The sequence below is a fragment of the Nanorana parkeri genome, unplaced genomic scaffold (genome assembly GCF_000935625.1).
Source record: "Nanorana parkeri isolate BGI_ZX_2015 unplaced genomic scaffold, ASM93562v1 scaffold437, whole genome shotgun sequence".
Lineage (NCBI taxonomy): Eukaryota > Metazoa > Chordata > Amphibia > Anura > Dicroglossidae > Nanorana > Nanorana parkeri.
The window spans coordinates 1,024,482-1,040,216 of record NW_017306705.1 but is presented as its reverse complement, the minus strand read 5'-3'; the positions used below and the strand labels follow the sequence as shown (position 1 = coordinate 1,040,216).

General features: G+C 43.1%; 1 protein-coding gene across 1 annotated transcript in view; it reads right to left on the bottom strand.

Annotated features, from left to right (window-relative positions):
* LOC108790013 (steroidogenic factor 1-like) overlaps positions 1-15,735 on the bottom strand; it is a 208,018-nt gene that overhangs the window by 55,834 nt on the left and 136,449 nt on the right. Inside the window, exon 6 of the mRNA XM_018560179.1 lies at positions 365-512. Within this exon, the coding sequence (XP_018415681.1) occupies positions 365-512 (148 nt within the window). The remainder of the gene's footprint in view (positions 1-364; positions 513-15,735) is intronic.

The following is a 15,735-nucleotide window of genomic DNA, read 5'->3' as shown; positions in this document are numbered from 1 at the left end:
GGCGGCCCCCCCGGCACTGCCCCGGGGCTGTGTTAGATCAGATACTGGCCCCCACCCAGGCTCAGGCCCGCCCCTGTAAGTGCGTTATGGGTTCACTTTAAAGTAAATGCTTCTAAAAACAATTAAAGCCAAAAGCCATTTTACCCCTATTATATCATTAGCACATAACCATACAATAGAGTCACCAATTGTCCATGATTTCCACAGTCACAGGACAGTCATGGATTCTGAAGATCTTTTATTTAGGATTTCAGAGTAATTCTCACCAATTTCTATATTACTGAAATTTTTAAGATGTTGCAGTTTTCTCTATACCGTACTTTCAAGCCAACATTTTCAGTAGTGAAAAATATTCTGCACTTACCGAGACTGAAGAGTATGAGAAATTTCAGGCACACAAACTCCTGCCTGTCCACCTGCAGGGAATGTAGAAGAATGACTAGCTCCTGTGCTCTAAGAACCAGATTATTCAGTGTGGATCCAGCCTGGGCTGCAATGGCTGATAGTTCAATCTACAAAAACAAAAGAATATATTTATTATGAACACCTCTCTTTTTAGAACTGCAATTAGACAAAATCCTTTATCAGTATTTCCAGTTCTGGGGATGCAATAGTCCTGATTTACCAAAGTAAATGAACAAAAGATAGATACACATGTATTGATTGCAATCTCCAAATATATCTAGCAAAGAATACACTTCTGTTCAATGCATATGCTGCAGTCTTAGCTAGCTGTGTATGACTATATAATAAGGTGCTCCATCATTGTGCTGTCATTGGAAACTATCTTACCTGACAGGCAGCCGAATTGCCAACTAAGGATGACCATAAACCTATCAATTTTTTTGTGTTCAACACCCAGCATGTCGAAGAATCCAGCTATTTACAGTACATTGTATTCTGACAGGTGCCGCTGGCTCTGATCGATTGAAGATTTTCCAGCTGGCTCCTTGATCAGCTGATCGAGGAATGCCGGCGGAAAGGGAGCTGACAGCCCCACACACTGTGCAAATTTCATCCGGTACATTATAAACTATGACAGTGCCATTTTTGTGTTGGTAGCAATTTAGTTGTTAAGTATTTTGTAGGTGGTATTCCTATTCTATTCAGGGAAGTTAGGAAGTATTTATGAGTATACATTTTACAGCAATGTGACATTATCATTTCTATTATTATTTTTATTGTTTTTTAGATTAATATTTACTTGTGGTGACCTACTCTTTGTATTGCAGAAGCATGCAGGATTGGTTATCAACAACTTTATGCTTATATGCAATATGCCTTTTTTTATATGTGCACTGTATATATATCTATAGATATGGATATCTATAGATGTAGATATCTATATCTATAGATATCTATATCTATATATTTGTAGTCAGAGCCCCACTGATTCGTACCTGTAACATGCGGATGATGACCCTACCTAACCTTGACCTAAGGTGTGCCACGGTCACTATGGTCAGTATGCAATAAGGGGGCATACTCAAGTAACTGTTTAATAAAGGAGTCAGGGAGGGTGGGATGACTTGGACGTCCCGACGGGTGAGTGGGGGAACCAGAGGGTTGTAAATGTGTGGGGCTCCTCCCACAAATCCGGCCAATAATTGGCCTTCAACATATATATTGTTTTTTAAATATAGTGCTTTGTATATTTTTTTTTTTAATTATGTGTATATGGCAATATAATTGTATGGACTGGTGCAGGGGTCTGTAGTTAGTATCTCCGTAGGTTTTGGTCACCTCAGTCATGCTAAGTAATCAATGCAGAACCCTTTGTAATCACTGGACTTTATTTCTTGTAGGTTGTGAGCACATATTATTGCCTGTTTTTAGCTCATTTTTTAGCTAAAGTGTTTTTAGCTCATTTTTATTGTGCGCACTGGTCCTTTCTGTTTTTGATAATAATTTTTAAATAACACATTTTGTGAGGAGGAAGTGTCTGACTTTTTGTTTTTATTTATTTTGTTATGCTCATTCTTTGAAAATAGTTGCTGATGGTTAAAAGTACTTTTTATCACATATTTTCTTGATAATACAATGTAATAAGTTATCAAGAAAAGATGTAATCAAAAGTATTTTCTCTATAGAATGTAGAATATATTATAGAATGTCAAAAGGTAACAACAAGCTAGTATATTAACTGTGTTATGTTTACACATGTAAAGATACAACAAAGAAGTCATGTATGTGCTTTTTACTGGATTACAGAAAATGGGGGCTGACATAACTGCAAAGCACCTGATAAGAAAAGCCTGCGTGTAGCTTCTGTACATTCAGTTTCTGAATGTTTTCTGATGTGCAGAAAAAAGAATGCTCATAAATAGCACTGAAAGGACAAACATATAAAAAAAAAAGGTGACTGATGACCGCAAATCTAGGAATGCTTACCATTGTGAAGGCGACATTATATTCGGTATGTACTGTGCTTTGCAAATACATTCAGAACCACGACTGATTTTTTTTTGTTTTGTTTTCCTACTTGTTATTGGTGATATTTTCAATTCAAAGCAAGAAAAGCAAAGATATTTTCCATTAGCTTGTTTTATGCTGAAAAAACATTTTGATTAAAGCTAATCTCCCTCTCCACCCCCACTACCCCAACCCGTCTAACTGGTCACTTAGTATAATAATAATAATATTTTTTTAAAAACCTAAATGCTCCTTTTACTTCCCTAAATATGTGATGACATGACATGCCATGCCAGGCTCTTCCTCACTGCAGAGTGGGAAGGTCCTTCTTTGTGTGCCCATGTTACTGCTCTGGTGATATGGACACTTCCCATAGGCTGTCAGGGTCCTCTCAGGCCCAGCAAACTGCAGCCATGTGATGAAGTCACTCGTGGTGGCCATCTTTAAAAACCTAATCTGCAGTGGAGACCCCCCGAGGACACCGAATGCACTTCAGGTGAGGATCTGGAGTGTGCGGGCCCCGGTTTCTTCCAGGGACGCGGGGGCCCGGCCGTCTCCACTAACTGTAGTGCCGTCGGCCGATACTCCTGTAAGGTCCACGGGTCCCTGATGCTGCCCGGGCCCCTTACAGGAGTATTTGTGGTACACCCCCACCCCCTGATGGCGGCCCTGAGTCCACTACAAAAAGGGGTGGGTGTGCACAGAAGTGGATTGAAAACACTAGCGGAAGATCTTGGGAAGAGAATTACTGGGGAAGAAATATAAGGAACACAAATTTTTGATTGAAGCACAATGAAACACAGTTGGTTTAATTAATCTTTTTCACTGGAGGCACAACGGTTTTGGGAACATTTTTTTGGAAGAACTATTATGATTTAACTGTGTTAAGGATATTACTATGGGGGGATAAAATTGAACATATGAGGAGTATTATTATTTGATAGAGGTGAGAGTGTCATTACAAATTAATAGGCCTGTGTTTTTTCAGATCTATCAGAAACATGTGGTGGTAACTTGGGGAAAACAAGTCATAGTGCATGAATGATTGCCGAGGACCCATAGAAAATGAATAGGCACAGGCACCACAAACCACATCGACACATCAAGCAAAGTACAACAAAGTGTGTGATACGCTGCGTGAATAGAAGTGAAGGGGCCCCATAAAGAGGTGAACCTAATTTAACTGCCATAGTTTCTGAAAATTATTCAGGTAATAAATCTACATTTCTGTTAATTAAGATTAAAATGCATTCCAAAATGGTTAGCAATGAGATTTTAAAATTATACTACTTTAAAAAAGGGTACAAAACAATGTGGTTGATTCACTGAAGTAGTATAGGTTAGGTTGTTGACCTAGCAAAGTGAATTTAAAAGTATATTTTCACTTGCAAATTGAGTGATAGTAAATAAGGCACACCTTTGTTTACTATGAATACTCAACGATGTTTAAGGGAAATAAAAAAAGAAGAAATAGGATTTTTACCAGTGCATGACTGGTTGGTCGATTTGAACACAGCATCAACCTATTTACTAAGCACAATGAAGGTTCACTTTGCAAAGTGAGGAGTCTATTTCTTAAAAAAAAAATTCCATTGTATATATTGATACAATTTCCATGATTTGCTGATTTTTAAATATGATGAAAGTAAAACATAAACCAGTCAAACTAACATCAAAAAGGAAGTGTAGGGTGTCTTTGATGGGTTGGTGTTGGTTACTTTTCTTATGTTATGCCTATTGTACTTTTTTTTTTTTTAAACTAAAATTAGGGCATTTGTCAACAGGCTTTGATGAGCAAATATAGCAAGCATGTTTTTGATATCAGTTTTAGACACCGCTGAGATCTTTCAGTACTCATCTGCAGGTGCACTTGACCAGCATTTGAATGGCTTCAGCTACTTTTGCCTTCCAATAGACATGCCAAGGGAGATAAGCTGTTGTAAAACAAACAAAAGTCAGTTCTCATTAGCCCTTAGGGGGTTGGGGATTTTGAATATAATTAATTATTCAACCACAGCTGCCAAACCACACCCAGTTTTTTTTCCTCCACCTCAAGGGAGGCCTCCTGCACATTATGTAAATTTTTTTTATAAATGCATGTGAATCGTTCTTGCGATGGGATGTAATCCATGATGGGAACAAATGCTTATTAAGATGTCTAACTTATTTTTAATGTGATCTTTGCACATTACCTTTGTATAGAAAACCCCCACACTTTCATCAGCTTTTTCTGTAGATACACATGGGGGATGAGTCTTCTCCTGAGAAACAGGCTGCTCCTGATCACAGAGTTCCCCTATTGAGTACTCAAAGATCTGACCAAACCCTAACTGTCTATGTTTGGGTATACTTTCTAGTTTCCTGCTCCCTAATTGTTTAAAGCTTTTGTGCTTAAAACAATTAGGGGGCCCAGCAAAAAATTACACTAAGAGGCTATACACAAAAAAAGAGCGTAAATTGGTGGTGAATGCTATATGCAAATGTCCATTTGGTGAAGAGAAGGAGTGGGGGACCCAACACAAAGTCTTGCAACTCTAGTGAAGGTAGAGGATACTTTGATCAAAACAAAAAATCCCATAAAAACAAAGTGCACAGACAAAATAATAAGTGGATGTACTCACAATGTAAATGATAGGGTATTGCTTAACAGTTTAAGCCATGACACTCCCTTTGGTGACAACAGTCACTTGCATCCCTTGCGTCACTTATTATTTTGCTTGTGTTTATAGTAATGCTCTAGGTCGGTGCACTCTGTTTTGGTTTTCTAGTAAACAAGAGGCATCTACTTTGGCCCAGCCTGCATATACCCAGCATGCTGAGTTTGCTGATACAAGAGTAATAATTCATCTACCAATGACTCATGCCTAAGTAGCACTTGATCATTATACAGGCAATTAAATATTGTGAATAAATGTGTATTAATATTACCTTCTTTGAAAAATCAGATTAAAATAAGAAACATTAGACATGTGCATTAGTTCTCGGGGAAGAATGTCAGTTTGTCCCCCCTTTCCTGCTCTGCCAGGCTGCTGCTCGGATCAAGGGTCTGGTAAGGGATTTTCTTTTTTGGCATGGGGTCCCCCAAAAAATTCCTACTAGACCTAAAGGGTCTGATATGAATTGGGCGGGGATCCCACTCTGTTTTTTCAAGTTTTCACATGCAAAAACAACCTAACTCCATCCAAATAGATTCGAATAAGTCTGAATTCCGAAAATGAAAACTTCAGGTAAATCGAAAATTTCGAATTCTAGGAATCAAACGAATCCAAATTTCAGATAAGGACAAATAAATAATTACAGAAGTGGTACGGAATTTTCAGCAGTGTACAAGTCTAATACACATCATATTGTGGTTCTGATTAGTTTGAAAAGCAATTATAATACAACTTTAAAGGGAAATATTTTGTATTCTGGAAAGCCCATTTTTAGAGTATTTATTACATTGTTGGGGGTTCCACCCTTGAACAGCAGCATGGTCCCCTTGTGGAGAGTGTCGTGTTAGATGAACTTGACTAACAAATTAAAGCCGAACACCAGCTAACACTTTTTAAGCAGCTACAGCAACAGCTTTTTATCCTTTTTGGATAAAGGTTTTATATACATTAATAAAAGTCATTGTAAGTACCCCTATCAGTTCCACTTTTTCTGGACAGCTTGGTCTGTAAAAGAAGGTTGAAAAATACCAGACTCACTGACTGGATCACCAGGTGAAAATAAAAGAAAGAAAAGCCTAAAAAAAACTAATGCAGCTGCAGAACTGATAAGCTGCAATATATAAAATATTTGCTTTTGGGTTTAGATATGCTTAAAACTAATTTACATGCAACATGTTTACATTCTCATGTAATCATTTTGTTATTGCATTTAATATGGGTATTAGAATACCATTATAGTAAGTATGTTCAAGGGAAAATCAAAAAGGAAAGGCAATTTATAAATAATGCAGTAACCAGAGCAGAGAGAAGCTTGTGCAATGCAGCTTATTTACATAGCTTGTTGGATAGTTCGACCATGCACAGTATAGCACTCGGACTTTAGTCGAGTGGTAGTCACGTGGACAGCAACATGGATGCTCAGTTGCAAGATTGCACCACTGAAGAACAATGGATAACAGTGTGTCAATTGGCTGCACATTTGGATATCAGCTATGGATCTGAATTTGCCACAGTGCAGGATGACTCGGGATGCAGGAAAGTCTGTGCACAACAGGTTTCCCAACAGCGTACTTATCTGTACAAGCAACCGTGTGTAGAGGTTGCAACCCAGTTCTTAAGACAGTATGAAGAAGATTTGAGTATTCTGTAAAGAATTGTCACTGGCGACAAGACATACTGTAGGTGCACCACTACGACCAGGAGAGCAAAAGAAAGGAGGTGCTCCATGGTCGCAGGTTCAACTCAGATGATGAAGTAAAGGAAGCGGTGCACACCTGGCTTCAGCAGAAGCCAAAAAGCTTCTTCTCTGCAGGAATACAGAAGCTAGTTGATGGATACAACAAGTGCATCATCTTGCATGGGGACTATGTGGAAAAGTGATATGTTCCTCGTATTTGACTTAGCCTTATGTAACCCATCTACTTAACTAATGAGGTAATATAATTAGATATATAGGAAATGCATTGGAGATGTTTTTCTGAAGGAGTGTAGAATGTTCACAGTTAATATGAAGTTGTGTGCGCTTAGAATACCATCATATGCTAGGAATATTAGAGAAAAAAGGCTTTTACATGCAGATGACTGGATGATTGAAGTGAACTTGCCTTATTTGCTACACTCAGGAAACATGCACTTTATCAAGTAAACATTCTGTGCTTCGTTAGTAAACAGCGTATTTGTACATTATGGAAGACCAGTAGTGTTGGCTAGACTTCAGCACTGACAGATCAGAGATGTCCATCATCACTCCACAAACCACTGCGCTATCCATTTTGGTGATTGGGCCACCCCTGATGATGTAACTTCTGCACATGCATACAGGAGTTACATTATCTTGGCATCCAGCTCTATTTTCAGCATGATGAAACTCCCAGCCTCACCTTGCACAGAATTTTTTCCAGCTCACGGGACAACAATCTAAGTTCCTGCAGACTGAGAATGATCATCACCGGGGTCCGTTAACTTCACAGTTAACCCTTTACACACACTTAACCCTTTACACACACTAACAGTAGCTGCCACTACATGTTTTAATGGAAACAGACCTTTAGGAAAGGTCTGTGACATCCACTGCCATTCCAGACAGAGATGAAACTGTAATGTTCGTTCCGGGTTAGCTAATGCTCTATGGATCTCAACTGTGGTGTTGAGGGTACGGGTATCAGAGTGGCAGCTGCAACTCGCTTGCCCTGTTTTTAGGAGAGGCTGAGAGGGAGCTGCCTCACATCATTCCCCGCTAGGGTGTGAAGGCTTGGTTACCACAGAGTGTGGTTCAAGCTGAAGTAAGCGAATGAGTCCGTGCACTGGGGGCATTTAACTCAGCAGGGGTTAATGACCAGCGATGGTGAGTATGCACAGCAGTGTTTGTTTAACCAGTGATGAGGAGTTTGCACAGCAGTGGAGATTAAGCCATCAATGAAGAGTATGCGCAGCAGTGATAATACAACCAGCAATGATGAGTATTCACAGCAGTGGATAGTATACTAACAATTATGAGCATTCACAGCAGTGGACAGTATAACTAGCAATTATGCGCATTCACAGCAGTGGATGTTTAGCCAGCAATTAAGAGTATTCACAGCAGTGGATATTATAACCAGAAATGATGAGTATTCACAGTAGTGGATAGTATAACCAGCAATGATGAGCATTCACAGCAGTGGATGTTAAGCCAGCAATTAAGAGTATTCACAGCAGTGGATATGGAAATGACACCTTGATATCTGGTGCTATTGTTAGCTATAGCCCAGGGTACTTGCGTTCCAGTCAGGTAGTGACTTGAGAGTCCAGGTCCCGGAGGAGCGAAGGGAGCGCTGAGTTGATCAGCGTCCTGCTACATCAATAGCGAGACGCCGATCAACTAATGAGCGGCGGCTTTAAGCCGAGCGCTCGCTCTAGAGGGGGCAGAGCTACAGGGCGCGCCTGCGCAGGACGTAGATCCCGGCAGAGAGAGAGAGATGCTGGCGATCCACAACGCGCCTGCGCAGCACGACCACGGGCACTGCCACCCGAGGCCATCACCCGCCGTGAGCGACCCGGGGCAGGAGGAACCCGCTGTTCCTAACTCCATCCAAATAGATTCGAATAAGTCTGAATTCCGAAAATGAAAACTTCAGGTAAATCGAAAATTTCGAATTCTAGGAATCAAACGAATCCAAATTTCAGATAAGGACAAATAAATAATTACAGAAGTGGTACGGAATTTTCAGCAGTGTACAAGTCTAATACACATCATATTGTGGTTCTGATTAGTTTGAAAAGCAATTATAATACAACTTTAAAGGGAAATATTTTGTATTCTGGAAAGCCCATTTTTAGAGTATTTATTACATTGTTGGGGGTTCCACCCTTGAACAGCAGCATGGTCCCCTTGTGGAGAGTGTCGTGTTAGATGAACTTGACTAACAAATTAAAGCCGAACACCAGCTAACACTTTTTAAGCAGCTACAGCAACAGCTTTTTATCCTTTTTGGATAAAGGTTTTATATACATTAATAAAAGTCATTGTAAGTACCCCTATCAGTTCCACTTTTTCTGGACAGCTTGGTCTGTAAAAGAAGGTTGAAAAATACCAGACTCACTGACTGGATCACCAGGTGAAAATAAAAGAAAGAAAAGCCTAAAAAAAACTAATGCAGCTGCAGAACTGATAAGCTGCAATATATAAAATATTTGCTTTTGGGTTTAGATATGCTTAAAACTAATTTACATGCAACATGTTTACATTCTCATGTAATCATTTTGTTATTGCATTTAATATGGGTATTAGAATACCATTATAGTAAGTATGTTCAAGGGAAAATCAAAAAGGAAAGGCAATTTATAAATAATGCAGTAACCAGAGCAGAGAGAAGCTTGTGCAATGCAGCTTATTTACATAGCTTGTTGGATAGTTCGACCATGCACAGTATAGCACTCGGACTTTAGTCGAGTGGTAGTCACGTGGACAGCAACATGGATGCTCAGTTGCAAGATTGCACCACTGAAGAACAATGGATAACAGTGTGTCAATTGGCTGCACATTTGGATATCAGCTATGGATCTGAATTTGCCACAGTGCAGGATGACTCGGGATGCAGGAAAGTCTGTGCACAACAGGTTTCCCAACAGCGTACTTATCTGTACAAGCAACCGTGTGTAGAGGTTGCAACCCAGTTCTTAAGACAGTATGAAGAAGATTTGAGTATTCTGTAAAGAATTGTCACTGGCGACAAGACATACTGTAGGTGCACCACTACGACCAGGAGAGCAAAAGAAAGGAGGTGCTCCATGGTCGCAGGTTCAACTCAGATGATGAAGTAAAGGAAGCGGTGCACACCTGGCTTCAGCAGAAGCCAAAAAGCTTCTTCTCTGCAGGAATACAGAAGCTAGTTGATGGATACAACAAGTGCATCATCTTGCATGGGGACTATGTGGAAAAGTGATATGTTCCTCGTATTTGACTTAGCCTTATGTAACCCATCTACTTAACTAATGAGGTAATATAATTAGATATATAGGAAATGCATTGGAGATGTTTTTCTGAAGGAGTGTAGAATGTTCACAGTTAATATGAAGTTGTGTGCGCTTAGAATACCATCATATGCTAGGAATATTAGAGAAAAAAGGCTTTTACATGCAGATGACTGGATGATTGAAGTGAACTTGCCTTATTTGCTACACTCAGGAAACATGCACTTTATCAAGTAAACATTCTGTGCTTCGTTAGTAAACAGCGTATTTGTACATTATGGAAGACCAGTAGTGTTGGCTAGACTTCAGCACTGACAGATCAGAGATGTCCATCATCACTCCACAAACCACTGCGCTATCCATTTTGGTGATTGGGCCACCCCTGATGATGTAACTTCTGCACATGCATACAGGAGTTACATTATCTTGGCATCCAGCTCTATTTTCAGCATGATGAAACTCCCAGCCTCACCTTGCACAGAATTTTTTCCAGCTCACGGGACAACAATCTAAGTTCCTGCAGACTGAGAATGATCATCACCGGGGTCCGTTAACTTCACAGTTAACCCTTTACACACACTTAACCCTTTACACACACTAACAGTAGCTGCCACTACATGTTTTAATGGAAACAGACCTTTAGGAAAGGTCTGTGACATCCACTGCCATTCCAGACAGAGATGAAACTGTAATGTTCGTTCCGGGTTAGCTAATGCTCTATGGATCTCAACTGTGGTGTTGAGGGTACGGGTATCAGAGTGGCAGCTGCAACTCGCTTGCCCTGTTTTTAGGAGAGGCTGAGAGGGAGCTGCCTCACATCATTCCCCGCTAGGGTGTGAAGGCTTGGTTACCACAGAGTGTGGTTCAAGCTGAAGTAAGCGAATGAGTCCGTGCACTGGGGGCATTTAACTCAGCAGGGGTTAATGACCAGCGATGGTGAGTATGCACAGCAGTGTTTGTTTAACCAGTGATGAGGAGTTTGCACAGCAGTGGAGATTAAGCCATCAATGAAGAGTATGCGCAGCAGTGATAATACAACCAGCAATGATGAGTATTCACAGCAGTGGATAGTATACTAACAATTATGAGCATTCACAGCAGTGGACAGTATAACTAGCAATTATGCGCATTCACAGCAGTGGATGTTTAGCCAGCAATTAAGAGTATTCACAGCAGTGGATATTATAACCAGAAATGATGAGTATTCACAGTAGTGGATAGTATAACCAGCAATGATGAGCATTCACAGCAGTGGATGTTAAGCCAGCAATTAAGAGTATTCACAGCAGTGGATATGGAAATGACACCTTGATATCTGGTGCTATTGTTAGCTATAGCCCAGGGTACTTGCGTTCCAGTCAGGTAGTGACTTGAGAGTCCAGGTCCCGGAGGAGCGAAGGGAGCGCTGAGTTGATCAGCGTCCTGCTACATCAATAGCGAGACGCCGATCAACTAATGAGCGGCGGCTTTAAGCCGAGCGCTCGCTCTAGAGGGGGCAGAGCTACAGGGCGCGCCTGCGCAGGACGTAGATCCCGGCAGAGAGAGAGAGATGCTGGCGATCCACAACGCGCCTGCGCAGCACGACCACGGGCACTGCCACCCGAGGCCATCACCCGCCGTGAGCGACCCGGGGCAGGAGGAACCCGCTGTCCCCGCACAGGCCCGCGAGGGACGCCGGCACCAGACCCCACCAGGGTACTTCCCTTGCAGTACCCCCTCCTTAAGGGAACCCTGGCAGGGTTCCTACCAGGCGAAGGACGTTGAGGATAACGCCTGTGGAAACGTGAGACCCTGGCCTCGGCGTGGACATCACGGGAATCTTCCCACGAATCTTCCTGAGGACCGCAGTCCTTCCACCTGACGAGATACTGCAACCGATTCCGATACCAGCGAGAGTTCAGAATCTCCTGCACCTCGAATTCTGCTTCACCGTCTATGAGGACGGGCGACGGTGCCGGGGCCTCCCGACCCTGGAAAGGATCCCGACGAAACGGTTTAAGGAGGGAGACGTGGAAGGTGGGGTGTACCCGCAGGTCGTCAGGCAGAAACAGGCGGACTGCGGCGTCGTTCACAACCTTCTCAATAGCATAAGGACCGATGAAAAGCTTACTAAATTTCTTTGAAGGGGTTCTCAAACTCAAATTCCGAGTAGACAGCCATACAAAGTCCCCCACTGCATAGCGAGGAGGCGGTTGGCGCCTGAGATCGTAGGAGGCCTTCTGGCCCTCCTGGGCCCTCTTAATATTGTTCCTGAGGTCCGTCAAGTTCTGTTGCAGGTTGGCTATGTAGGTGTTTGCCGAAGGGTTGTTAGAACTAATGAGGTCCAGAGGAAGAGGAACGGGATGAAACCCGTAGTTGGCATGGAAGGGAGTGCACCGCGTGGAGGCGCTGACAGCGTTATTGTAGGAGAACTCCGCTAGTGCCAACAATTCCGCCCAATCATCCTAAAGGTGCGTACAATAACAGCGGAGATACTGCTCTAAACTCTGGTTCCTCCTTTCAGTTTGGCCGTTAGTCTGTGGATGGAAGGCACTGGAGAGCCGGTGTTCTATCCTGAGCTTCCGACAGAGCGCGGTCCAGAATCTAGAAGTGAACTGCGAGCTGCGGTCAGTTATGATCTGAGCGGGTACTCCATGCAGTTTGTACACATGTGCAATGAAGGCATCGGCAGTCTCTTTAGCATTCGGGAGATGAGGGAGTGGTATGAAATGTGCCATCTTGGTGAGATGATCAACTGCCACGAGGATGGTGTCCTGATGGCTGGATAGAGGAAGATCGACAATAAAATCCATTGACACCACCTCCCAAGGCTGATTTGGTATGGGGAGGCTAGTGAGTAGCCCATACGGAGGTCGTTGCTCATGCTTACATGAGGCACAAACCGTACAAGTGGAGACATATTCACTGATAGTTGAACGCATTTTCGGCCACCAGAAGTATCGCATTACCATCTCAATAGTCCTGTGAACCACCAGATGACCCGAGGTTGGGGAATCATGTAGGAGTTTGAGGACCTGCACGTGCATGGAAAGAGGAATATAGAGCTTCCCGTTGCGGTGCAAGAGTCCCTCGTCATCAGACTCCAGACCGGGGGGAGGACAGGTCACTGCCCCTTGCTCGCTCCGGAGCTGTTCTTTCAGTGCTATGGTGGTGGCGATGACTCTGTCCGGGGGTATGATAGAAGTAGTAACAGAGTTAGGAGTGCCATCGGAAATCCTGAAGAGAGAGTCAGCCTTGCCGTTCTTCGAACCAGGTCGGTATGTTATGATATAATCAAATCTATTGAAAAAAAGGCTCCAGCGTACTTGACGTGCGGACAACGTTCTGGTGGATTTTAGGTACTGAAGGTTTCGATGGTCCGAGTAGATGATAACTGGATGTACTGAACCCTCTAGTAAGTGTCTCCAGGTATCAAGTGCGTCTTTTATGGCGAGAAGTTCTTTTTCCCCTGATGGGATAGTTTCGTTCGGCAGGATTGAGTGTCCTGGAGTGAAAAGCTACTGGATGCATCGGAGAGGAAAGTGATTCTCTGTGACAGCACAGCACCCACAGCCGACTCAGAGGCATCGACCTCGAGGATGTATTGGAGAGAAGGATTTGGCAACTTTAGTATTGGAGCGGTGGTGAAGCGCCGTTTTAGCTCATCAAAGGCTACTTGGGACTCTTTTGTCCAGGCAAATCCCACCTTACTACTAGTGAGGTGGAGAGGGGTTTAACCATTCAGGAGAAACCCTTGATGAATTTCCTGTAAAAATTTGCGAATCCAAGAAAGCGTTGTAACGCTCTCCGGGAGTTTGGCACTGGCCAATGCAAGATGCATTCTATTTTGGAGATGTCCATCTGTATGCCCTCGGGGGAGATTATGTAACCCAGGAAAGGAACTGTCTGCTTTTCGAAAATGCATTTCTCCAGTTTAGCATAAAGCCGATGGCTCCTTAGCATGGACAGAACCCAACACGTGTTTGTGGTGGTCGTGTAGGTTGTCTGAGTAAATCAGGATGTCGTCTAAATAGATGACCACACAGATGTCGAGGAGATCCCTGAAGATGTCGTTAAAGAAGCATTGAAAAGTGGCCGAGGCCAGGGTCTCACGGAGCATTGCTTAATTCAAAAGGCATGACAGAGTATTCGAACAACCCGTAACGGGTCCTGAAAGCCGTTTTCCACTCGTCTCCTGCCCTCATACGGATTAAGTTGTAGGCCCCTTTTAAGTCTAGCTTAGTATAAACATGTGCCGTCTGGAGACGTTCGATGAGTTCTGGTATGAGCGGCAGAGGGTAGCGTTTTTTTATCGTAATGGCATTCAGTGCTCGGTAGTCTATGATTGGTCGGAGGGTGTTGTCCTTATTTCGGACGAAAAACATCCCCGCTCCTGCGGGGGAGGTGGAAGAGCGAATAAACCCCTTCTTTAAGTTCTCCTCAAGATAGGTTTTGAGGTGGTTCAGTTCAGGTTGGGATAGTTGATAAATTCTTCCTACGGGGATTATGCTCCCTGGCAGGAGGTCGATAGGACAGTCGTAAGACCGATGGGGAGGTAATACGTCTGCATTCTTGGAGTTGAACACATCCTGGAAGTCCCGGTAATGATGGGGAATTTCTGTTGGGTTTAGGTGCATGAGGAATTTTGAGGGGTAACAGGTGTCTTGACAATAGTCGGAGTTGAGACGTAGTGTATTCTCTGTCCAGTTAAGGGTTGGTTGGTGGAGTCTCAACCATGGGAGACCCAAAATGACGGGGAAAACTGGGGAAGGAACAACATCAAAGTCCAGGTATTCCCGGTGGTTGTCTTTTGTAACCACCAAGAGCGGTAACGTTTGCAGCTCAATAGGTCCTAAGGATAAGGTAGTTCCTTCTATGAAGCTGACTGCCAGTGGTTTAAATTTCTTGCAGGTTGGGATGCGATTCTGGAGGACCAGTTGGGCGTCTATGAAGCATCCACATGCGCCAGAATCGATCATGGCATCAACCTGTAGTCTTCTTTGTTCCCACTGTAGGGATAAGGATACATAGATGTAACTGGTTGAGTTCGGATGTGGTGAATACATTTTGGCAATTTTGGCAATGCGAGGAGACTTACCTGCATTCTTCCTTCTTACAGCGGAACATTCGTCCACTAGGTGGTCTGCTGCAGCGCAATACATGCAGAGGTTCTGATTTCTGCGTCTGGCTCTTTCATCTTGTGATATGGGACCTCTGATGAGGCCAAGCTCCATGGGTTCAGCGGGAGGAGAGGAGGTGGTTCTACGGGGTACCCAAGGTATCCCAGTGGTTTTTTCGGAACGTCTCTCTCTCAGACGACGGTCTATTGATATGGAGAGCTGCATCAGGCCGTCTAGGCTGTGTGGGAGTTCAATTCGAGCCAGTTCATCTTTCATTGCTTCTGAAAGACCCAGGCGGAATTGGTTCCTGAGACTGATGTCATTCCATTCCGTCTGGCGAGCCCAGCGTTTGAATTCTGCGATGAAGTCTTCTACGGGTCGTTTCCCTTGCCTGATGTTTCTTATGGCGTGTTCTGCTGTCATATGTTTCCCAGGATCATCGTATAATAATGACATGGCGGTGACGAACCCGATGTATGATTCCAAAAGGGGGTCATCAGTCTCCAGATATGTATTTGCCCAGGCCCTGGGCTCTCCTCGGAGGTAGGAGATCATTGTGCGAACCTTTATTCGGTCATTTGGGTATGATCTGGGTTGAAGTTCAAACATCAATTTAC